Source organism: Pelophylax lessonae (assembly GCF_965119305.1).
Source record: "Pelophylax lessonae genome assembly, chromosome: 2".
NCBI classification, from domain to species: Eukaryota; Metazoa; Chordata; class Amphibia; order Anura; family Ranidae; genus Pelophylax; species Pelophylax lessonae.
In genome coordinates, this window is record NC_138769.1 from 537,824,473 (window position 1) to 537,851,046 (window position 26,574).

The 26,574-nt window shown below is 42.9% G+C and overlaps 1 protein-coding gene across 1 annotated transcript; it reads left to right on the forward strand.

Moving 5' to 3' along the window:
* The first annotated feature begins 9,507 nt into the window (after positions 1–9,507).
* On the forward strand, positions 9,508–15,405 carry PCDH8 (protocadherin 8). Its single transcript, XM_082247820.1, has 3 exons — positions 9,508–12,060; positions 12,139–12,346; positions 14,242–15,405. Exons 1-3 carry the CDS (start codon positions 9,646–9,648, stop codon positions 14,634–14,636), a joined length of 3,018 nt encoding a protein of 1,005 aa, XP_082103946.1. The 5' UTR covers positions 9,508–9,645; the 3' UTR covers positions 14,637–15,405.
* Positions 15,406–26,574: the final 11,169 nt, after the last annotated feature.

Sequence of the window (26,574 nt, forward strand, 5' to 3'; positions counted from 1 at the left end):
TGATTCCTCTCAATTGGTCCATACATTTTAATATGCTTCCTGCTGGTCCATTTTATCTGAATGCGATTCCTGCTCATTTACAAGAGTAGATGAGCATGAAGGTCTGGTGAGTTGCCATTTCTTACACTATCCTCGACACTTGGTGGTGGAAACAGAGGTGATCCCTTTAGATCTCACGATCAATCGGATGTCTGTTGGATCATACATCATTTTGTGCACTTTTTGGCTGGAAGGACTGTGGGACATTTTTAGTGTTTTTTATATGATTCACTGGTGTTCTTCATCTTCATGCCTGGATTATGATAATTTGAGATTGTCATTTGCGCTACTATTATTTGTTATTGTTTAAACATTATAAAATGTATTAAACATTTTTAATAAATAGACACGCATGCAGGTAGACTGTACGGGGGCCTCGTGATTTCTAACAGCGGCCCTACACCTCGCCCATCCCATGCGCATACCAATAAATATATTCAATGCCCCCTTTTTTAGATCCCTGATATGCAGATATGATGGAGAGAACTGACATAGGACAGTGAATGTAGCTGACCTGAGCTCATGAGTTTCTGCTATTCTACATAGAAGCCTGTTGATGCTGCCATCACCATGTGCTTTGTGTTCTTTCCTTTGTAGAACAGCCTTATTACATTATCAAAATAGCTGCCTGGATGCTTCAAAGAGATTGCTAAGCCATTTTCCTACACATAAAAAGTAATATACTGTAATCATCGCGACTGTAACTACACTGCCCTAATCATTGAAATAATGGATGTGCCTGAATTGAAAAGCATGCACAATCTGTATGCATATAACTTGCTCTGGTACATAGCATAGTCGCCGTTCTCTAGCTATGTTCCCTGTAAATCAGGTCTGCCACTCAATACTCACACAATGCCTATCAGAGATTATACAGGGAAGATAAGCATACATGGTTTTTGATGATGAAGCTGCTAGTGCAGAGCAGATCAGTAACTGAGATAGTCATTTATACGTCTGAATAGACAAGTAGTCTGTAAAGTGTGGATGAGTTTTGGAAACAAAGACTTGCTTATCTAAAAAATAGTGCATAAAGAGCAGTAACCCAGAGAAACCAGTCAGCTTCTGTTTTTACTCTTTTGATTTATTGGATCTCAAACGTAGTCCCTGCTTTTCAATCGGTTACTGTATTTTGTGCCGCAGTCTTGCATGGGGGCTCAGTCACAGTTTGAGCAGTTGAGCCACAGGTTTATTGCCTACCTATAGAAGGGTATGCAGTGGATCAGGGTTGTACAAATGCCACAGCCGCGATGCCCAGGGGTGTACAAATGCCAATGCGGCAATGCCCAGGGGTGTACAAATGCCAAAGCTGCGATGCAGAGGGGTGTACAAATGCCAAAGCCGTGATGCCCAGGGCTGTACAAATGCCAAAGCAGCAATGCCCAGGGCTGTACAAATGCCAAAGCCGTGATGCCCAGGGGTGTGAAAATTCCAAAGCCGCGATGCCCAGGAGTGTACAAAATGCCAAAGCCACAATACCGAGGGGTGTACAAATGCCATGGCCACGATGCCCAGGCGTGAACAAATGCCAAAGCTGCAATGCCGAGGAGTGTACAAATGCCAAAACCGCGTTGTCCAGGGGTGTACAAATGCCAAAGTGGCGATGCCCAGGGGTGTACAAATGCCAAAGCGGCGATGCTGAGGGGTGTACAAATGCCATGGCCGTGATGCCAAAGGCTGTACAAATGCCAAAGCCGCAATCCCCAGGACTGTACAAATGCCAAAGCTGCGTTGTCCAGGGGTGTACAAATGCCAAAGCCGTGATGCCCAGAGGTGTACAAATGCCAAAGCCGCTATGCCAAGGGGTGTACAAATGCCATGCCCGTGATGCCCAGGGCTGTACAAATGCCAAAGCCCCGATGCCCAGGGCTGTACAAATGTCAAAGCCGCAATGTCCAGGGGTGTACAAATGTCAAAGCTGCTTTGCTTTGTGGCCATGGTAAAAATAAAACTGCATGTTGCATTGGCTGAACATAACCCATTTAAGTGTACGGAGTCTTGCTACAACCGCCCTGCAATCTCATGTCATAGATGTGCTTTCCACATGGTTGTGTTGCATTTCCAGGTTTAAAACAGGTGGTTAGGAGTCAATATGTTGCCTGTCAAACACCTCTGCAAAGCGATCCAGTGTGCATCACTTTTAAGAGGGGCAGGAAGGGTTGCCACATGTATTAATGAGCCTAAGGCTGTTGTTCTTAGGCTTTATGCACACTGGAGCTGGCAGGAGAAAAGCAGCTTCAAAAACACGCCTAGGCTGCGTTTTTGCAAACGTGTTTAGATGCGTCAGGTGCTTGGGCATTTATATATTAAAAGCATTTGTTACCCAAATACTTCATATTCCTGATATGTTCCTGCTGTACCATGTACTTGTATGAGAAAGTCTCTTGTTCTTTTTATATTGCTTCCTTTTTGTGAAATCCCTGGTGTCCCTGCCAGTCCCTCTGCTTTCCTATTAAAAATTAACCACACTAAACAGGAGAGCACAGCGTGGTCAGTTTTCTAGCTATGCTGGGAACTCCGTGCACTCTCCTCCAATGATCAGACTTGTCCTTACATGTCCCCGCTGCACAGCCATTCACTGGGAAGATCAGTGTGTTGCTGCTACTTCTTCTTCTTCTTTATTTCAATGGGCAGAATAAATTAATATTCTGGCCAATTAAAGTGATTGTAAATGATCACCTTGTTAAACAACCAATTCGGTTTAAAATAGAAATGAAAGGCAAAAACATATTTGTATAGATATAAAACAATATATAAATACCTTTTCCCTTTTTTAAAGGTGATCACAGTCCCTCTGTTCTCAGCTGCATAAGAGCTAGGGAGGAGAAGAAGAAGCAGCACACTGAGCTTTCCAGTGAAAGGCTGTTCAGTGGGGGCATGTCAGGACAAGTCTGATCATTGGAGGACAGCACACTGAGTTCCCAGCATAGCTAGAGAACTGATCACTTTGCGCTCTCCTGCTTAGTGTGGTCAGTTTTTAAAAGGAAAGCAGATGGACTGGCAGGAACACCAGGGATTTCACATACTGTAAAGGAAGCAATACAAAGAGAACAGGATACTTTCTCATACAAGTACATGGTACAGCAGCCACGTATCAGGAATATAAAGCATTGGGATAACAAACACTATAATCGCCACTCTATAGCATAGGAAGTAGGAATGCGTTGCCAAAATCCTGCCTCCATTAAGGATCTGGAATGCCTTTCTAGTGTGCAAAATAAGCACAGGCTTTCAGAAATATTTGAGGGCTCATTCATAGCAGAAACTTAATGTTCAGTGTGCTTTCCTGCATGTGCGTGTATGTGCATTTGTCATGCATACGCGCTACTTTTTTGGCATATATTATTTTTCCTTCACTACTAAGATCTTTAGTGCCGGTTCACATATGTGCGGCTGCGGCGATCGCATGTAATGTCGGAGCGCACTGCACTTTGTATGGCTAAATTCGCACTGCACCCGCAGCAAAGACGCACAGGACCCTTTTTTGCAGCCGCATCAGGATTGGATCGCACAGTGGTTCACACTTGTGCGATCCGATCCTGTGCGAACTGTAAAGATCGCACTGCGATATGCGATCAAACTGGGGGTGTGGTTAACATTTCATTGACACCCCCAGCGTATCGCATATGGCAGTGTGAACTGCCAGGGGTGCGTTTGCGAGGCGGGAACAGGCTGCGAATTCGCAGTCTTCCCGCATCGCATAAGTGTGAACCGGCACTCATTTAGCATTTTCCCCTCGCCTTCCTGCATGTTCTGTAAAAATATGCATGCTGCCGTACTTTTTAGTATCCCACTACCACCCTATTGAATTGATAAGCTGGTAGCATTTCATTCTAATATTTGCCTCCATAATACATGGGTGACAGATGTGACTGGTCCTCTATAGCCGGACACCTACATAGACCTTGTATTTGGTTAAGCTGTGCTGAGCTGATGGAGGAAAAATGATAAAAGATCACACAAGTCAGATGTATCAGTATTCCAGAATGGAAGGCTACAAGGAGATTATGAAGGGTCTTGGATCCCTGTGGGTTCAGCATAAGCTCATTGATAGTAATGTATGGAGCGTGTGTGCAGTTTGGGGAATCATAGAGGTGAATGGGGGGGAAGCCCCCTGGTGTGGACATGGAAGGGGGGGTGGGTAGGATGAAATGTATGATACGCGTGCAGCAAGTTACTGTACATTAAGTCTAGTAAAAGCTGGACCAAGTAATAAGTCTTATGAGGCAGATGGTTGAGTCTGTAGCTCCATAGCAGGTTGAAGCCCCCTACTGGGGTTTTGTGCTCTTGGAACGAGACTCCTGTAACTTCCCAGAGAGACCCTGTTAGCACAAGAAAAGAAAATCCCCTAAATAGGCGGAACAGAGCATCAGGAGGGATCGCTTACTAAACGCATTCTAATAGGTAAGAGGCATTGTGCCCTATTCAGCACCCATCATCATTTAGCCAAAGAGTTATGGCAGTGATTGGGCCTGAATAGGGGAGCAGAATGGATACATGTGGCGCTGGCTCATTATATTCATCTTAGTCCAATTCCTCTGTGGAAACTGTTCAACTTTCTTCCCTTGCGCCTGTCATGTTGGAATAATACAGACGTCGGTGCTTCCAATGGGATAGCCTGCCATGCCATTCTCCTGCTGGAGCTAACGAGGGCTTCATAAGCCTTTGATACCGCCTGATCTTTGAAACCTTTCCAAATCTCCTCAAGCTTCTCCTAAATCCTATTTGGAACATTTAATTCTTTCTTCGGGATAATCCTTCAATCTCATTTAGGGAGGAAATCTGTTATGATCATTATTCATAAAACGGAGCCTCTGTATCTAGGCAGATCTTAAAGTGTATCTAAATTCAACAAGAACAATGGATGGGATTTCAGCTTGCTTGTCCCTAGATGTGGTGGCTGTGTTCATTTTTTCCATAGTTTTTCCCTTTATTTTACCTTCCAATCCTTCTATTAACACATTCCTGTTCTATGGTGACCACTGTATTGAGCAGCGTTGTCACCATAGGAAGAGAGTGTGTTAGGACTATATAACACCTCCCTCTCTTCTCTATGGTAGGAGGAGGTGTCCTATAGTCCATGCAGATAGCAGTGGGCAATGCTAACTGATACCAGCCCAAAGACAGAGGGGTTGATTTACTACAACCTAAGACTCTGGTAGACTGTTCTTTATAAAATGCAGGGCTTTTTTTCTCAGAGGATAGGTGCAGGAACTCCCCCCTTTTTTAAGTCATCCCTTGTCTCCATCTGTTACCCACCTCCATATACCCTTCCTTGGTCCCCCCCCCCCCCCACCCAACTTCCAGTACCACCGCTTTTAGAGAATACAGAACTATGCATTGTGGTGTTAGGTAATTTGTATGCAATTGAATGCAATGATAAAAAAAAGCACAATAGACCCCCATCCCAGCCACACTAGATCCCCCCAGCAAAAACAGATCCACCCAGCAACAATAGATCACCCCTCGCAAACAATAGACACCACCCAGCAACAATAGGTTGCCCCCCCCCAGCAAAAATATACCCCTCCAGCAACAATATATCCCCCTAGCAACAAAAGACCCCGCCCCAGCCACAATAGATTCCACCAGTAATATTAGATCCCTGGTACAAAATACCACTTTAGCTACAATAGAGCCACCCCAGCTGCAACAATGGATCTTTCAGCAGCAAGCAACAATAGACCTCTCCCTTAACAGTAGATCCTTACCAGCAACAATTGATCCATCGGCAACATAAGACGCCCTAAGCACACAATAGACTCCCATGCAAAAATAGATCCCCGTCAGTTACTATAGATCCTCCAGAAGTCAGCATCATAGACCCTCCAGCATCCCTTATCATTACATGCATTCAGTGCTGGAGGTGCTGGAACTGCGTTCCCCCGCGTTTCTGCTGAAAAAAAGCCCTGATAAAATGCAGTTGCACACTGCAAGTGCAGTTGCTCCAGAGCTTAGTAAATGAGGTAAAGCTTCACTTTGCAAAGAATACCCAATCATGTGCAAGGAAAATTAGAAAAAAATAAATAAATAAATGTTTGCATGCACATGATTGGATGATGGAAGTCAGCAGAGCTTCTGCTCATTTACTAAGCTCTGGAGCAACTGCTCTTACTGAGTGCAAAGTGCACAGTCTATTTGCCTTTAGTAAATCAACCCCAGAGAGTACAGAAGATTTCTAGCTGGATGAACAACCACTGTTTGCACTTATTGAACCGATACTGTGTTAGGATGACATAACACCTTCCTCTCCACTATAACAGGGGGAGGTGTTCTATAGGCCATTCAGATAGCAGGAAACAGTGATAACTGATACAAGTCCAGAGGCAGAGAGTACAGACGATTTCTAGCTGGATGAACAGCCACTGTTTGCACTTATTGAACCAATACTGTGTTAGGATGACATAACATCTTCCTCTCTTCACTATAACCGGGGGAGGTGTTCTATAGGCCATTCAGATAGCAGGAAACAGTGATAACTGATACAAGTCCAGAGGCAGAGAGTACAGAAGATTTTTGGCTGGATGAACAGCTACTTTTTGCATTTTCTAAAAAGATATGATGATTTACTAAAACTGGAGAGTGCAAAATCTGGTGCAGCTCTGCATATAAACCAATCAGCTTCCAGTTTTTGTTGGGTTTCTTTTGGTCAAAACGTAATCAAACAAGCTGAAGTTAGAAGCTGATTGGCTACCATGCACAGCTGCTCCAGATTTTGCACACTTCAGTTTTAGTAAATCAACCCCCCCATTGTGTTAAGATGACATAACACCTTCCTCTCTTCACTATAACAGGGGGAGGTGTTCTATAGTCCATGCAGATTGCAGGGAACAATGCTAACTGATACCAGTCCAGATGCAGAGAGTACAGAAGATTTCTGTCTGGATGAACAGCTACTTTTTGGACTTATTTAACAGATACTGGGGTTGATTTACTAAAACTGGAGAGTGCAAAATCTGGTGCAGCTCTGCTTAGTAACCAATCAGCTTCTATTTTTTTTTTTTTTTTTTGTCAAAGCTTAATTGGACAAGCTGAAGATAGAAGCTGATTGGCTACCATACACAGCTGCACCAGATTTTGCACTTTCCAGTTTTAGTAAATCAACCCTCAAGTGTAACAAAATGTTTTCAACTGAATATTTAAAGCCTGACTCTGGTGAATTTGAAAACTCCCCCATGTACTGCAAGGGTTCAGTGCTTGTTTAGGTCTAGGGGAGAGTAAAAGCAATTTTACTTATCCGATTCTCAGGCAGATGTGCACCCTTTAGGCTACAGCGGTGTCCTCACATCCAACCCAGAGCTATGGACCCTGCATTGTTCTGGCTGATAGCTGAACCCTAGAAGGCTGGAGCATGAGAGAGCAGACGCTGTAGGGACCAGTCTTGCAGCATGAAAGAGTGAGGGCTCGGGTAATTAAATCTTTTCTATGCCCTCTGGAACTAAACAAACAGTTAACCCTTGCTGCAAGGAAAGAGTTTTCATTTTTCGTGGAGTTTGACTTTAACAGACCAAAAGCGAGCAAATAAGAGAAATGTATTGTTAGAGATTACATACACTTTAAGATACAAATAAGTGCCCAAAGATATAAATAAGTGCCCGCTAACACAGTTGTTCTATGACACATCTCATAGCTCCATGCACACTAGTTTAAAAGATCTCCTAGCATTCTGCTTCTAGAAGCAAATAGTGTTATCCTATGATTTACTGCAAACAAATAGACTGTGCACTTTGTAACATGCAGTTGCTCCAGAGCTTAGTAAATGAGCAGAAGCTCTGCTGACTTCCATCATCCAATCATGTGCAAGCAAACATGCTGTTTTTTTATTTTTATTTTTCTTGCGTGTGATTGGGTACTCGTTGCAAAGTGAAGCTTTACTTCAATTACTAAGCTCTGCAGCAACTGCACTTGCAGAGCGCAACCTCACTTTGAAAAGTGCCCAGTCTATTTGCCTTTAGAAAATCAACTCCTATGTGCCCATGCACACAATTGTAATCTAGAAGCATTTTTGAGGATTCAACTTCTAGAAGCAGAAAAAAAATCTTTTTTTTTTTTTTTGCATTTTTGGGAGCAATTTGCTGGCAGAAAAAAAAAATCTGACAACTGGCATGTAAATGCTATTATGAGAATTTTTCATCCATTTTTTTTTTTTTTATTTAGCTTATAAGGGATAATTTACTAAAGGCAAACAGACTTAGCTCTTTGGAAGTGCAGTTGCTACACAGAGTTTAACAAATGAGGGAAAGCTCTGCTGGCTTCCATCGTCCAATCACGTGCAAGCAAAAAAACGCTCTTTTTTTTATTTTCCTTGCACGTGATTGGGTATTCTTTGCAAAGTGAAGCTTTACCTCATTTACTAAGCTCTGGGGCAACTGCACTTGCAAAATGTACAGTCTATTTGCCTTTAGTAAATCAGACCCATAGTGTGCATAGAGTCTAACAGATCACAAGGAAGCAAATAAGGTAAATGTATTGTTAGAAATGACATACACTTTAAGATTAAAATGTGCACCCCTTAGGCTCCAGCAATGAACTGTCCCTCAGTGTCCAACCCAGAGCTATGGACCCTGCATTGTTCAGGCTGATATCTGAACCCTAGAAGGCTGGAGCATGATAGAGAAGACAGTTCAGGGACCAGTCTAGCAGCATGAAAGAGTGAAGGATCGGGTAAGTAAATCTTCTTTTCTATGCCCCCTGGACCTAAACAAGCAGTTAACCCTTGCTGCAAGGAAAGGATTTTCAAGTTTCCTGGAATTTGACTTTAACAGACCAAAAGGGAGCAAATAAGAGAAATGTATTGTTAGAGTTTACATACACTTTAAGATTAAAATGTGCACCCCTCAGCTCCAGCGGTGAACTGCCCCTTGGTGTCCAACCCAGAGCTATGGACCCTGCATTGTTCTGGCTGATATCTAAACCCTAGAATGCTGGAGCATGATAGAGAAGACAGTTCAGGGACCAGTCTAGCAGCATGAAAGAGTGAAGGATCGGGTAAGTAAATCTTCTTTTCTATGCCCCCTGGACCTAAACAAGCAGTTAACCCTTGCTGCAAGGAAAGGATTTTCAAGTTTCCTGGAATTTGACTTTAACAGACCAAAAGGGAGCAAATAAGAGAAATGTACACTTTAAGATAAAAATAAGTGGCCAGTAAGACACTTGTTCTACATCATATCTGAAAGCACTCAAGTTTTCTCCTTTACGTCTGCACGATCGCCCGCGACAACAATGGTGCGAACGCATCCGAAGGCAAACAATAGGCGCTTCTTGTTTCCCTTTAAGGTTTTTTAATAATAACCCTTTTGTTACTTAATGGCCCGCCACCACGTGACACCTCTATTCATCGCTCCTCTTTACCTCCTTGAAATGGTTAAATCGGTGCTATGGGGAGAATTCAAGAGGCTGCTGTCAGAGGCACGCCTGTGATTGGCTGCTCCTCCAGTTCATTTGCATGTCTGAGCTTATAAAACCCCCTGAAGAGTGTCCATAGCCGCTCAGAACTCCAGACTGTGTGACAAGGAAGAGTGTCAGGGACACTTTGTACATACATGCAGGCTCCATAAGGGCTCTGCACAGCACTCCATCCCATCCTGACTGATCAGACTTGTCACAATGACTTTTCTAAAGGGAAGCTCCTGGACTTGTCCCTTTAGGCTCTTGTGCTGTGTGGCACTGGTGGCATTATCTAGCTGTAAGACCATGAGATACAGGACTTATGAAGAGGATGACCCTGGCACAGTCATAGGCACTTTAGCGGAAGATCTGCAGCTGAAGCTCCCAGGGGAGGGAAGTTTCCGATTGATGAAACAGTTTAATAGTTCTCTGATCCGAGTCAGAGACAGCGATGGGCAGCTGAGCATTGGGGAGAGGATAGATCGGGAGCAGATCTGCAAACAGTCCCCCAATTGTATCCTGGCTCTGGACGTTGTCAGCTTCTCTAAGGAGCAGTTCAAGCTGATCCATGTGGAGGTGGAGGTGAGAGACATTAATGATAACAGCCCCCATTTCCCCAGCCAGGAGATCCCTGTGGATGTGTCAGAGAGTGCAGTGGTGGGGACAAGGATCCCCCTGGAGATAGCCATGGATGAAGATGTAGGATCCAACTCCATCCAGACCTTCCAGATCTCAGTCAACAGTCACTTTAGCATTGATGTCCAGACCAGGGCTGATGGGGTGAAGTATGCAGACCTGGTCCTGATGAAGGAACTGGACAGAGAAAGCCAATCTGCTTTCACATTGGAGCTGGTGGCCATGGATGGGGGGAGTCCGTCGCGTTCTGGCAGTGCAGTGGTTAATGTTCGGGTTCTGGACTTTAATGACAACAGCCCGGTGTTTGAGAGGAGCGGTGTCACCGTGGACTTGATGGAAGATGCCCCTGTAGGATACCTCCTGCTGGACCTCAATGCTGCCGACCCTGATGAAGGTGCCAATGGGGAGATCGTCTATGGCTTCAGTCCTCAGGTGTCCCAAGAGGTACGTCAGCTCTTTAAAATCGATCCCAAATCTGGCCGACTTACCCTTGAAGGTCAGGTTGACTTTGAGACTAAGCAGACCTATGAGTTTGATGTTCAGGCTCAGGACTTGGGTCCCAACCCTTTAACTGCTACGTGTAAAGTCATCGTGCATGTGATCGATGTGAATGACAATGCCCCTGCCATCACTATCACCCCCCTGACATCGATCAGTGCGGGGGTCGCTTATATCACCGAGGCTGCAGCTAAGGACAGCTTCGTAGCCCTCATCAGCACCACGGACAGGGACTCCGGAGCCAACGGACAGGTTCACTGTACTCTCTATGGGCACGAACATTTCAAGTTACAGCAAGCCTATGAGGATAGCTTTATGATCGTCACCACTTCTCCTCTAGATCGGGAGAAAATATCCGAGTACAATCTGACCGTGGTAGCCGAGGATCTAGGCTCCCCTCCCTTTAAAACCATTAAACAATACACGATCAGAGTAAGCGATGAGAATGACAATGCCCCCGTCTTTGCCAAGCCTGTCTATGAAGTGTCAGTTCTGGAGAACAATGCCCCCGGAGCCTATATCACCACCGTGGTGGCCAGGGACCCCGATCTTGGTCACAATGGGAAAGTCATCTATAGACTGGCCGACTCTGAAATTATGGGGGCCCCGATCTCCACTTATGTGTCTCTGGATCCGGCCACCGGGGCTGTCTATGCCCTGAGAACCTTCAACTATGAGATCCTCAAACAGCTGGACCTCAGGATCCAGGCAAGCGATGGAGGATCCCCCCAGCTTACCAGCAGTGCCATCATCAAGGTCAGGATAGTGGATCAAAACGATAATGCACCTGTGATTGTCAACCCTGTGCTGTCCAATGGATCTGCAGAGGTGGTCATCCCAGCCAGAGCCCCCCATGGCTTTCTGGTCACTCAGATCAAAGCTAGGGATGCAGATGAAGGGGTTAATGCTGAGCTCACTTTCAGCCTTTCAGAAGAAGGGAGAAATCTGTTCACCATCAACAAGCTTACAGGGGAGGTCTTCCTTACTGCAGATGTCAGCGATGACCTGGGACAGGTGTTCAAGACCATCATCACAGCCACTGATAATGGTAGACCACCTATGGCCAATACTGCCACTGTCAGTTTCTTGGTCACTGCTGCAACTCCTCCAATCAATCATGAAGTCATGCAGCCAAGTTCCCTGGAGGAGAAAGTTTCCCACTGGGACATTCCCTTGATTGTGATCATTGTCCTTGCTGGCAGTTGCACCCTGCTCCTAGCTGCCATCATCACTATTGCTACTACATGCAACAAACGCAGGAAAGAGAACAAAGCTGGGAACAAGACTGAAAGAGACATATCTGAATTAGAAAAAGCAGATCAAGATGAGGAGCTGATTGATAATCAGAAAGCCAATCTCTTTGATGCCAGACCTTTTCCCAATGCCACCCCCTTCACTGGAACAGAAGCAACAGTCACCCCAGAAGTGCCCAGCACTGAAGACACCTTTGGGACATGTCTGTATGACACCCAGAAGAGGCTGAGGACCACAAACAGTGAGGTAAGAGGATGGACTGGGTGCCTGGAATGGGTGGGGTAGTTGGGTGAATCAGGCTTGTAATGGTATTCTCTCTTGCAGAATTATGCCTCAGCTCCTAGCTTCGGAAAGGAGACAGGACCCACAGTGACAGTGTGGAAGGGACATTCATTCAATACCATATCCATCCGAGAAGCAGAAAAATTCAGTGGAAAGGACAGTGGCAAGGGGGACAGTGACTTCAATGACAGCGACTCTGATATTAGTGCTGATGCTCTGAAGAAAGATCTCATTAACCATATGCAGACTGGTAAGTGTCCTTTGATCATACTTATAGATATCAGTAAGGACAGTGGGGTTGATTTACTAAAACTGGAGAGTGCAAAATCTGGTAGAGCTCTGCATAAAATCTGATGCAGCTCTGCATAAAATACAAGTTATTTATTCATTTTTTTTCAAATATGACTTTTATTAAGGGTTTGCAATAAGGCTGTACAAGTAACCGAAGATAAGGAGCAAGAACAAAACAGCATATAATCATATGATTTAACCAACAGCAAAGATTTCTTATTTCCTCATATCTGATACAATTATCTAGTGAGCAGGGTCTTCTTTCTCCTCTTAACCTTCATCAAGTCCATGCTATTTTTTTGTCAAAGCTTAAATGAACAAGCTGAAGATAGAAGCTGATTGGCTACCATGTACAGCTGCGCCAGATTTTGCACTCTCCAGTTTTAGTAAATCAGCCCCTGTGTTCTTTATGACTAATGTTGCCAGGACTGCACATCAGTTTGTGGAGGTCTCTAGCTATAGTCATAAGTTTAGTCTACATGAAAGCAAGATAGGGGAAAAGCTGCTTTGTGACCCCTTCCACCTCCAAAACAGACTGATTTGGTGTTCCATATAGACTCATGCCATTTTTTTTTTTTTTGGGGGGGGGTTCATTGTTGTAATGTAAAACCTGTTACACCCATTACTAAATCTATTTTACATCATTGATACCAAAAAGTATGCGTATTCCTTCAAAATGCCTAGGTCTTTGCGAAACAATGAATGATATGGATTTTAAACCTTTCCCAGAATGCATTTATAAATTTGGTAGCCAAAATGCATTGTCACATCAATGTTGTTTTTTTAAGTAACCATAATCCTGAATTCATCTACCTTGTGCTCTATCTGATGATATGCTGTATCACTGCAGTTTTAAACCAGTTTTCTTCGGGACTTCTAAAAAGTGGTATATCCTATGATATTCAATTAAATTTTTTTCAACTTAAATAAAAAAAAAAAAAATATATATATATATATATATATATATATATATATATATATATATATATATATATATATATATATATATACATATACATATATATATATATATATATATATATATATATATATATATATATAAATGTATATATATATATATGTATATATATGTATGTGTATATATATATATATATATATATTTTTTTTTTAATTTAAGTTCCAAAATATAATTGAATATCATAGGGCTCTTTATAAGTATGTTTTATAACCAGTATTCTTTTGCGCTTCTATGAAGGGGTATATCCTTTGGGATATATTTATATATATATATATATATATATATATATATATATATATATATATATTTAAACAAAACATTACAAAATATATGAGAATAACATAGAGCTCCTTATAAGTATGTTTTGTAGCTCTATAAAAAGCTTTTGGAGAACGTCAGCCACCGTGTTGCCGCTTTGATACCTATTGTGAAAAGTCTTCGATTTAATTTCAGGAATACAGTCATGGCTGATTTCAATAATAGAAAATGATGAAAAAAAATTATAATAATAATACTGTAGAACTTTGAAAATAATATGTAAAACATTAAGCATGGAATATTGTTTTATATACATCAGAAATTAGATAAATTGTAGTGGTTAGTAAGATGCTACAGCATAAAAAGCATGCCGACATATATTTTATTCTAAGGAATAATGTGGAAAACGTCACACTTTTATCACAGACATATTTCTACAATATAGGCATTCTATTAATTGACTGTAGCTGAGTATTTTTCGTATTTATTAATTGTATACATTGGTCATGGAGTTTTATGAATAGTACACCTCTTTCTGCAGCGGAAGCAAAGACATGCAATTATTTTTCTCAGCATAGAGGCAGTTTATCAACTCATTTATTTTTTTTATTTTTTAGGACTCTGGGCCTGTACAACGGAGTGCAAGATCCTAGGCCATTCTGACCGCTGTTGGAGTCCTTCGTGTGGTAGACCACCCAATGTTCATCCACCAGCAGTACACACAGGGCAGCTCTCGGTTTCCAGCTTTTGTAAAAGCACCTCTTTACCACGTGACCCTTTGCACAGAGATAACTATTACCAATCATCTCCAGCTCAGACACACCTCCAAAAAATAGGGGGTCTACAAAATGTCAAAGTGCCACCCAAAGACTATGAAAGCAGGACAATAACAATATCAAGATCGGGTAGACTTCCTGACCTGCAAGAAATCACCATGCCAATTTTTAAGTCCCCTGGCACCACCAGATTTGTGCCACCACATGACACTACCTGCGAGCAGGATGAACTTTAGTCTAAAACAGTTTGACTCCTTTTATCAGTTTTGGAGAACCGCAATCTGTGTAAATGAGGCTGCATAACTCTAAGAGTTTTAAGTTATTGACCATTGTTAAATGAAATATATATTCTTTATTTAGGTACAAGAAGTCTTACAGCACTTTCTTTGCCATAGTTCATACGATGTCTATTGGATTATTTATTACAAAGTCTTCCAGTGTCATAATTATTATGAATTTTTAAATATCCTTTGTTGCAAATTTTGAACTTGTTACAAATTTAGGATAGCGTCACAAAATAAGGTCTGAATTCTTGAATATCCTGTATATGCCATTGAATATTTTACAATGAAAATGACTATACTGCCCGTGTATTTACCTTGACTGTAATTTGCAGTTATGATTAGGAGTAATTCCCGCTACTAATATTGCAAGTCAGTAGTATGTTTGAAAAAAAAATCAAAGGTGCTCTTCCAACTAGCTAATGACAATATGCATCTGGGATGATTTACTAAAGACCCTTGTCTACTTCCAACAGTCAATCTGTTCCGATTTCCCTTTGGCCTTACTGCATGTTTGACAAAAAAAACAAGGTTTTTATAGTCAGATAAATCTTTCGTAGGTTGGTCACTCAGTGACTTACCTGATCTCATGCTTGAAAAGCCTTGAAAACTATCACTAATGGCTCCTGAAGCAAATCTTTTTGGTGATGTTCGCTCAAGCATGCCTCCTTCCCTAGACTTCTAGGTAGGATTGTGTTGATTTTCAAAATTGGATATCCATTTGGTAGTAGTCAACTAAAAAACTATCCCAGTTTTACACACTTTTTTAGGATATAGCCCAATTAATATAAAATTTCTTTGGTTTCCAGCCAAAAGCGATTAAAAAAAAAATAATCATCTTTATATCATATGAAAAAGTATATTCTAGTTAAATATTATTTTCCAGTATTCTTTTTTAAACTTGATACAAAGCATACCTTCAATATTTAAGTGTACTTGTACCTGGATAAATAGTGAACAGTGTGTGTGTATATTTATTTTACACATGCACATTTACCCTCACTCAAACAGTGGGAGGAATCTATCAAAATTTGACTCTGGTGCTGTACAAAACAATTCAACCAAACAAAAAAAAAACATTTTTAAACATTCAAACATTTTTAGATGTTTTTAATCTAATAACTTAATGCATACCCAGAGTAATGCGTGTAAAATCTTGATAATTTCCCCCCAATGTGCCTTAAATCAAATAATTGGTGGAAATGCATTCCTGCCAGGTCAATACCATTTGATATTTGCAAACAAATATTGTTTGATGTCTCTGTAATTTTTATGAAATGTGCAGTATTTAATTTTTTACTGTGTTTTTGCTCTGATCTCACACATGGCTTGCCATTTGGTAGTGATGAAACATAAATACTGTCTACTTGTAATAAGTTTGTAAATATTGGAAAAATTTGTTCTATTTTTATATTAAAATGTTCATAAAAATATTGCCAAAGGAACTATGTGTATGGATACAACTTTAAAATCTAAAGTCACTTGAAATGTATATGTTACAATGTACATTTTTTTTTTTTTTTACAATCATTGAAAAAAAAAACCTGACTTGCAAAATGTGACTTGTAGTTTATGCACCAGTGGTCCATATAAAATGTTAATGCATTTTTATTTTCCGCAAATGATGTCACCATAAAACACACTAATAAAGTATTTGTGACTTCTGTGAAGCACTTCACTGAAAACTCTGGTCTGGAAAACTGTGTCAGTAAGCCAAGCTGATAAAATGCAGGAAACCATGGAATAAGCAATTTGATTAGAGCCCGAAGAGTGGGAATCACATTTTGCAACATATACAGTATATCTGCTTTCACTCATAAGTGATAGGTGTCACAAAAAATGAGATTTGACAAAGGAATGGGGTAAGTAAGTCATACTGAACACAGTGCCAACCTAATTTTTCCAAGATTCACAAGTCAAAACAGTCAGATTAACATGTCATGCCTGTGCTAGACATTGGACAAAGCAAAACAGCCAAGCTTAAAACACCACTAAGCAGATCAGTTAGAAAGGATTGCAGACACATCAAACTCTACTTAGCCCAGGATTTGCAAGAGACTCCTAATAGGCCTAGTCATTAGGGATGGGTTCTGTGTTCGAGTCGAACATCAGCTGTTCGTGTGTTCGCTAAACACACAAACAAATGGGGCGCTGGGCAGGAAGTGCCCCATAATGCACTGCACTGGTGCAGTGAATAAATTACCAATGATTGGCCAAAGCATGCACATGACCTGTAAACTTTGGTCCTGTCAGAGCCATGATTGACCAAAGGCAGGCTGCCTTTAGCCAATCATGGCTCAGGGGCTAAGTCCACACCCCACACTATAAAAGGCTGCTGCTTACACGGCAGCTATGTATAGTGTGTGATAATAGAGGTTAGGCCGGTAGTTAGTGGATAGTGAATTGAGTTAGTTTAGTGCAGTCAGTGTAGTGAACAGGCATGCCCCACTTTTATAATGTATAGGTATGTTGTAGTCCTGTGTCCCCTCTCAGTGTTTTGTGCCCCTGTCACTTATAGTTTGTGAGCAGTGCCATGCCAAGCTGACTGAGATTTTCCATAGATGCCAATGTTAAAGATAGGGAGCAGTGCCATGCCAAGCCGACCAAGATTTCCCATAGATGCCAATGTTAAAGACAAGGAGCAGTGCCATGTCAAGCTGACGAGATTTTCCATAGACGCCAATAAGCACTGAAAGCTGAAAATTGGTCTAGGCAGGAAGGAGGTGAAAGTGCCCTGTATTTAAGTGGTTAAGGGGAACCCTATGACAGAATTGAAAAAAAACAGCATGGGGTCCCCCCCCAAAATCTATACGAGGCCCTTTGGGTTTGGTATAGATTTCAAGGGGAACTCCACAGCAAAATTTAAAAGTAAAACGGCATGGGCCCCCCCCCCAAAAAAAATCCATACCAGACCCTTATCTGGCCAAGCAGCCTGGCTGGCTAGGATTGGGGGGTAAGCGAGCGCCCCCCCCCCCTTCCAGAACCATACCAGGCACCTTGTCCCCATGTTGATGAGGACAAGGGCCTCTTCCCGACAACCCTGGGCTGTGGTTGTGGGGGTCTGTGGGTGGGAAGCTTATCAGAATCTGGAAGCCCCCTTTAACAAGGGGGCCCCCAGATCCAGGCCCCTCCCCTATGTGAATGGGTATCGGGTACATCGTTCCCCTACCCATTCACCAATAGTGTACAAAAAAAATAAACACAAAAGCCAGTTTTTGACAAGCCCTTTATTAAAAAATAAAAAAAATAGTGTCCCCCAATGTAAATCCATTGTCAATCACATTGCCCGCCGCACCTAAGAAATGGAGAAAAAAAAAAAAAAGACGCTCCCACCTCTCCAGACGCCTCCTGGTTAATAATCCACTTGAGCCATGACAGCTCTTTTATAGGCAAGGAGGCGGGAGCGTCTTTTTTTTTTTTTTTTCTATTTTCCGGGTGCGGCGGGCGACATGCTTGACGATGGATTTACATCGGGGGACACTCATTTTTTATTTTTTAATAAACGACTTGTCAAAAACTGGCTTTTGTGGGGTTTTTTTTATATACACTTTTTTGGTAAATGGGTACGATGTTCCCAATATCCATTCATTGTTAAAGGGGGCTTCCAGATTCCAATAATCCCTCACCCGCAGCCCCCCATAACCACAGCCCAGGGTTGCCGGGAAGAGGCCCTTGTCCCCATCAACATGGGGACCAGGTGCTTTGAGGGGCACCCCAAAGCACCCTCCCCATGTTGTGGGCAGGCTTCCTAGTATGGTTCAGGAGGGGGGCACTCACTAGACCCGAAGGGCCTGGTATGGACTGGGGGGGACCGCACGCCATTTTTTTAAAACATTTTTTATCTGTATTGCCGGGAGCCGACAATACATCCACGAGTAATGACATTTTTTCCTTTAGAAATGTCAGTATTGCAGCAGACTACATACATCGTATAAATGCGCCACTTTACAGGCACTTTAAGGGGACCCCCCAGGCACGATATTTAAAGGAATTTTTCATTTTTATTGTTTCACTTTACGCATTATTAAAATCACTGCTCCTGTAAAAACAATAGTTTTAATAAATGCTTTTGCATTGCTACATGTCCCCCAGTACCCGGGTCACTATACACTTTTATGGCAATAACTTGCATATAAGCCTTTAAAATGAGGACTTTTCATTTTTCATGTTCATGTCCCATAGACTTTAATAGAGTTCGCATATTCGCTAGAACTTTTTCCCTGTTCGAGATGTTCTGGTGCGAACCGAACAGGGGGTTGTTCGGCCCATCACTAATAGTTATTAGTGGCTGTCATAAACCAGTTGTAAAACAGTCTAGAAGTAATACACATCTATAAGTTTGGTTTTATTTAAACTGAGTTTGAGCTTTAGTACATCCCAAGCTCTGAACTCTATCCAGCACCTATAATTTTATAAGTGGTTACATTGATGTATGGGGGGATTCCAATCAGTTAGATATCAAACACACCCAGGGCAGCCATCAGAAATGTTGGGGCCCCTTACACAGCTTTAGGCCTGCCCCCCCCTCTCCCTCCTGGGCCTGACTGCCAACATTCCCCAAAGCCTGCCCACTGGCCGTCCCACCGAATCCACCCACTTGCCATCCCACTGAGTCCTTCACTACACCCACTATAATTTTAACACTTATGCAACTTAATATATCCTCCATCCCATATCCTCTTCTTTCCTTAGTCCAATCTCCTCCTTCTCCAGTCCCATCTCCTCCCCCTCCAGTCCCATCTCCTCCTTCCCCAATCCCATCTCCTCCATCCTACGTCCTCCTCCTCCAGTCCAATCTCCGCCATCCCATGTCCTCCTCTTCCAGTCTCATCTTTTCCATCCCATGTCCTCCTCATGCCCATTCACATAAGTGCTGTGGCCTGTACAGTGTGAACCAGTGTGGCTTTTGCTGTGTGCAGGCAGCCGCACTATGTGGACGCAGCAGCTGTACGAACACAGCCGCAGGTCATAATTTGACAGGTGTGTGGATGCAGATGTTCGGCCCTAAACACAGACTGTATGCATTCAGGGCCACTCACCCACAGCTGTACACCTGATAAATTAGGTACTTTGGCTGTGTTCATGCGGCCCCTAGATCCTCATACAGTAACAGGCGGCTCCAGCAAACCGCTCATTCACACTGTATGGGCCAGAGAACCTGTGTAAATGCATCTTTAATTATTTAATTTACTTTTTTACAATTTTTTAAAAACAATTTTTTTACAATGTATAAAAACATTCTTTACAATTTATTTTTAAAAATTTAAAAATTATTTTTTACATTCATTTTCTTAAACTCTGTTCTCTCTGTGGGGGGGGGGGGGGGGTCTGAGATAGCAGGGGTCTAACAGACCCCCCTGACATCTTACCTTTGAGACAGAGAAAAGACACGAGGAACCATTCTTCATTTCCTTTAAAAGAGAAGAATTTTTTTTTTTTTATTTATTAATCATAGTTCCCTAAGTGGATGCAGCATCGGTCCTAAGCTGCATCTGTTGACGGAGAACTGAGCGATCACACACCGCCGATCATTCGGTTCTCAGAGCGCCCCAAGTATAGAGCTGGTGATTGTCAGCCAGCAGCCCTCTGCTCTCCCCTCCAGCGTTCACTGTAGTCCTGGGCTGTGGAGGGGGTGGGAGCAGCCAGCTCAGGCTCTCAGCAGCTTGCTGAGAGGGGGGGGGGCCTGGGCACACATGGAGGGCACAAAGGAGGGAATCTGATGTAGGTAGGACAGGGAGAGGGATTAGTGCAGTGGGATAGGGTGCTATTACAGGAACTATGCCCTGTGTGTCTCTCCCTCCAGCAGCTGAAAGCCGACAGAAAAGGGGTAGAAACTGGCTTTCAGATGCTGCTGAGAGCCACATAGGATATTGTTACTGTAATTTACTCCTGTTACTTATCCTTATAAGTATAATACTTATATACGTATACTTACTCCAAATAGACAAATTACACAATGTATGTGAGAAAGTTCTCGATACACAGGAAGCTCCCTCACAAAGGGCTGTTCCCCTATGGATAAAGTTGTTGCCCCAGAAGGTTAAGGGGGGTAGATGGATAACCCCGCTATGGGGGACCCCCTATATAGTTTAGAATTGATAGGGCTATATCACTTTAAGATGTATCAGCTGCTCCAAAAATCCATTAAAAAATCCCATAGTCTTATAATGTTGTGCATTGCCATGTGATTGTCCTGAGTGGCCTGGCAGGCTAAGCCAGACCTTATATGGCCCCCTCTGACCAGACCACTCAGGACAACCACATGGCAATGCACAATGATATAAGCCTATGGGATTTTTATAGTGGATGTTTGGAGCAGCTGATACATCTTGAAGTGATATAGCCCTATCAATTCTGATCGATATAGGGGGACACAAATAACGGGGTTATCCATCTACCCCCCTTAATCTTCTGTGGCAACAACTTTTTCGATAGAGGACCAGCCCTTTGTGAGGGAGCTTTCTGCCTATCGAGACCTTTCTCACAAACATCGTGTCATTTGTCTGTTAGAATGTCTAAAGATTATTACCAGATGGTTGTCCTATAATATGGTCCCAGGGAGTATTTTCCTTGCATGTGCACCTTTGGAGATGAGTACTGTACGGTCTTTGTAGCCCTGAGGAAGTGATTGGCGAAACGTATCAGCACCAAAGACCTCTAATTACACAGTGCTTATCAAACTAGTTACCATATATTCCTTCCCCTAAAGGGATTGTTTTTATATAATTGTAATTTTTAAATTGTGTTCATTTTTTATCATTGATATAATAAAAATATGGATTTTATTGAATAATGTTTGGCCTGTACAGTCCGACTTTTTTTCTTTCTTTTTCATTTACACTATTTAGCATCAATGTAACTTTTTTGATCAGGAGCTAAAAATTGGGCAGTAGTTCAGTGAGGCTGTCTCTGTTCACACTGATACAAAACTGTACAGCCACTGGACATTTTTTCCAAAACTTTCATTAAGAACTAAGACCACAAATTATACAGCAGTTTAAAACAGGACAGCAGTAGGACATTTTTATTTGGCTGCAATGTACTTGATACAAAAAGTACAGACAAGTATATACTACAAATAATTACGAAAGGATCCTGGCCATATTCCCTCTGAGAAAGTCCTATTTGGGAGGAAATGTGTTAAGGTGCAGTGGTCTTTTTTATCACATGCCTGACGAAGGGGTCTGAAACGTTGCACTTGTTATTTTGTGATGTGATCTTTCTGCAATAAAAGCTTTAGACAACAATTAAAGATCCATTTTGTGCTAGCGAATATGTGCATTTATCTGTGATTTATCCAGTATCCAGCTGGCAGTCACTGCAGCACCCGCTACTGACGAGCCCTGTTCCAGGAAAGTGTGCGATGGGAAAATAGACAAGGGTGCAGTGGCCTGGCATACCCCCAAGCTATGCATACCTGCCCTTACAGTATGTCCCTTTGCAACCTGTTGATGGATGTACAATTTGAAAGGAAGTGCTGAACATCGGAATGTCTGAGATGCTTGGCTCAAATTAGAAGTGACAATATTCTTACATATGGGACTATTTGACACGTAATGCTACAACTGTGCCAGCTGTGGTGTGGGTAAGGAGACAGGTGTATTTAACCTGGAGTCATACATAGGAGATGACGAGAGAGCTAGAGAGCAGGAGGCTTGGCAGAAGCAGAGAGGATGCTGTGGGTTATATTTTGAGATGAGGTTCGAGCAGAGTTGAGAGTTGTTGGGTAAGCAAAAGTGAAGAGATTGGCAGAGAGGGGTGGAAGCTACTGAACAGGTGAAAGTTATTTAGGTCTCAAGAAGCATTCATGATAGATTGAAAGGCCGATAGCCTGTGTAAAGGTAGGCCAACGAGGAGGAAGATGCAAAAGTTGAATTCATTAATAGCTATGTGGTGCAAGGGGCACATTTTGGAAATATTAAGGTGGCAATATTTGGACAGTAATTGGATTTGTGGTCAAAATGAAAGGTCAGAGTCCAGGATTAAACTGAGCACCCAGGCATGGTGTTAAGGAACAATAGTTGTGATATTCATTTGGACTGGAAAGTCCGTGGAGGGTGCATGATGGGGAGGAAATTGTATGAGCTTAATTTTTGAAAGACTGAGTTTTAGGAAGTAGTGTGACATCTAAACTGATATGTCATTCAGTAAATGAGTGAGTTAGTATTAGTTAGAAGATTGAACGGTGAGTTAAGTTGTACAGAAATAGATTTCCATGTCATCACTACATAGAGATTATTGGAAGACATGGGAGGTTATCAACAGACTCAGTGAGGAGGTATGCATAGAGAATTGAAGAGTCCAAGGATAGAGTCTTAGGAGACCTCAGCGCAAAGAGGAGAGGGGGAGGTAGAATTGTAGGTGACACTTAAGGGTGAACTGAGATAGGTAGGAGGGGCACCAGTAAAAATCATGAGTAAGGAATAGTGGCCATTAGTTTTAGCAGTTAGTAAGTCATTATTGAGTTCTAGGAGGGCTTTTCTGGGAGGTGTTACAAGTGAAAGCCAGACTGTAAAGAGTTGAGAAGGTTGATGTTACTGAGGTGGTAGCCCACACAGTTTTATGTTAGAAGTTTGTATGTAAGTGGGAGCAAAGAGATGTGTCTTAAGCAATTCAGACTGGCGGGGTCTTCAAGGGCTTTCTTAAGTATAGTGGTGACCAGTGCATGTTTTAGAGGGGTGAAGAAGATGAAAGTAGAGAGAAAAAAGGGATTGAAGATGTGAGTTGGATAACATAGAATGGAGGGTGACCAAAGTAGTTGTGAGGGAATGGAGTCCAAAGGGCAGGTGGTTAGATGGGCATCAGAAATAAGTTTAGCAAAGCCCCTCTATGGTAACAGGGTCAAACAGCCAAAGTATTGAATGTACTGGTAGACATGGTATATTAGATGAGGAAGATGTCTGGACAGTGGAGCTCAGTCTTGGCAATTTCCTGGGCAGTGAATAAGTTAGTGGGTGAAGGCAGTTGGGTATGAAGTAGTGAGTCAAAGGCAGAAAAAGTTGGCGAGGCTATGAAGGGAGTTAATGAGAGTGATAAGGTCTGTTTGAAAATATGGAGGCCGAATTTGTATTTTGGGAGTACAGATTTAAATAGGGCAAAGTCTTGCAGGGATTTTGTTTTATTCAACAGTTGTTCAAGAGCATGGCTAAGTTTACGGAGACTTCTGGTGTCATCTAAATGTTAGAGTTGTAACAGGTAACAGTCAGAGCCCAATTCTGTCTAAGTTTTTCAAAAGGGGATGAGAATGAGCTGTTGTAAACAGAAGTGGTGAGGTTAGAGCAGGACAGGGGTGAGGTTTTGTCATAGAGGTAATATGTTGCAGAAAAGAGAGGACAAAGGTTAACCGGTTGCCGACCGCCGCAAGTACATATACTATAAAAGAGAGGCTGGCACTCTGGTGCACTGAGATACGGTTAGTGTGAAGGTAAGATCATAGGTCAGGACATAAATGGGTGAATGGATAGGTTACCTATATGACAATAGGCAGGGGTGAAGTCCGTACGGTAGATGGACTGGAAGGATGATGGGCAGTGGGATAGAAGTCTGCACGAAGGGCCAGCTCTGCTGCACAGGAAGTCAATCTGTGGACGGAGTGAAGCAAAAGACAAGCGGATGTAATGTTCTGGTACCTTTGGGTACCCTAATTACTCTTTCATAAGTGTATGCGCCCCACCATTCTCTTTTGGTAAGGTGCGCATACACCTTTAAAACTGATGCTGTCATCACTGAGCGCCGGACTGGATGGCTATTTAGATCGCCGGCTCTCACTCACATGTGTTCGTTCAAACTGCTTTGTGCCTTGATGCTAACCTGTCTTGAAGCTCTCATGCTTGCAAGCATACCTCGCTGTCGGAACCACCCTGCGCTGATCCCTGTATCCCGCTACCGGATCATCCGCTCTTGCCGAACCTCTCCTCTGCTACATTGCTATTAGTGATAAGTACCCCACAGGGGAAACCTCTATAACTTTCATACTAAAGCTTACACTATCTAGCTCTGCATACTAAGGACTATTACTACATCTGCATTATCTAAGATTGCTAGCTCTTGAGCCTACTACCACCTGTTCTTGCACTGGGTTGATCTCTCTTGTATGTCCACCTGCTACTCTGTCATCTGCTACCATACATGATTGCTAAACCTATCTGCATCCCATCTGCTACTATCTTACTTTCAAGAACATTTCCTTTCAAGTGTCTGTCATCTACCATCTCTACCCAACCTGTCTCTTCAGCCTATCATCACTGTGTTACTATATACATAAGTCACTCTAGGAAACATCTTATTGAGTGTGTGTATTTACTTGCTGAATTGAGATCATCCACACATGATGAGTCATTGAGAGTTGGGAATGGTGTCTCAGCGTTTCTCTACATGACTACTGAAGTGGAATATTTCTGCAGCTTAAAATCCACATCATACATAAAACGCAGGAGCGTTACAGCGGAGCGCCTCTAAGTGCAACACGTTTATTCAATTATAAGCATACAGTAAATGGTAACTCACTAGAGATAAGATGAGTGGAGGCTCAAATGCGAAGTCATGGGGTCAAACTGTCCGTGATCCTGCTGCCGGGAAGAAGGATGTGGTGGCAATCCTATCCGGTAGATGAATAGCGGGGAGATGCCGGCTCTCTCTTCCGAGACCGAACTCTCGAGGCAGGCAGGGACTCAGCGTCGACCGCGTGACGTAGGCAGGGTCAAAGTGCACACGACGCGTTTCAGAGTGTGCGCCAAACTCATCTTGCGCGCTCTTTTCTCAAGTGTAAATCAATTTACCTCCCCATGAGCTTGGCGCATGCTCTGAAACGCGTCGTGTGCACTTTGACCCTCCCTACGTCACACGGTGGTCGACGCTGAGTCCCTGCCTGCCTCGAGAGTTCGGTCTCGGAAGAGAGAGCCGGCATCTCCCCGCTATTCATCTACCAGATAGGATTGCCACCACATCCTTCTTCCCGGCAGCAGCATCACGGACAGTTTGACCCCATGACTTCGCATTTGAGCCTCCACTCATCTTATCTCTAGTGAGTTACCATTTACTGTATGCTTATAATTGAATAAACGTGTTGCACTTAGAGGCGCTCCGCTTGTCTTTTGCAAGTACATATACTGCGGCGGTCAGCCCCGGCCAGGCAAAGTGACGTATCGGTACGTCACTAGCCTGTGAGCCAATAGGGGGCGAGAGCGCGCCGCCGGAGGCGTGCTCCCGCCCCCGCTCGTTCACGGACACCTCCGCGCGAGTGACCGGCGGACCCGATGTCCGCCGGTCACTCGCGATCGTCCGCAGTGAAGGGAGAAAGGCAGGCGGCTAATGTAAACAAAGCCGCCTGTCATTCTTCCCTGTGTAACAGCAAAGATCATACGTAGATCTCTGCTGTTACATGTAAAGCCACATCCCTGCACAGTTAGAAACACGCCCCTAGGGACACACTTAACCCCTCCTTCTCCAATAAAGTTAACCCCTTCCCTGCCAGTGTAATTTTTACAGTAACAGTGCATATGTATAGCACTGATTACTGTAGTAATGTCACTGGTACCCCCAAAAGTGTCAAAAATGTCAGTCAAGGGTCCGATCTGTCCGCTGCAATGTCGCAGTCCCGCAAAAAAAATCGCAGATCACCGTCATTACTCGTTAAAAAAAACAACAAAATATGAAATTTGGGGAATTTCATATAAAAAATGTGAAAAATATTGTTATTTTTGAAAAATTGTTGCTCTTTTTTTGTTTATAGCGCATGATAAAAAAATCGCACAGGTGATCAAATACCACCAAAAGAAAGCTCTGTTTGTGGGAAAAAAAGGACGTCAAATTCGTTTAGGTACAGCGTCGCACGTGCAATTGTCCATTAAAGTCATGCAGTGCCGAATCGCAAAATAGGGCCTGGTCAGGAGGG

Bases quoted from the DNA above. Each gene is read 5' to 3' on its own strand.
- PCDH8 (XM_082247820.1), top strand. From the start codon at position 9,646: ATGACTTTTCTAAAGGGAAGCTCCTGGACTTGTCCCTTTAGGCTCTTG. The intron at 12,061-12,138 runs GTAAGAGGATGG...TCTCTCTTGCAG, and splicing joins TGAGGACCACAAACAGTGAG to AATTATGCCTCAGCTCCTAG. The intron at 12,347-14,241 runs GTAAGTGTCCTT...TTTATTTTTTAG, and splicing joins CATTAACCATATGCAGACTG to GACTCTGGGCCTGTACAACG.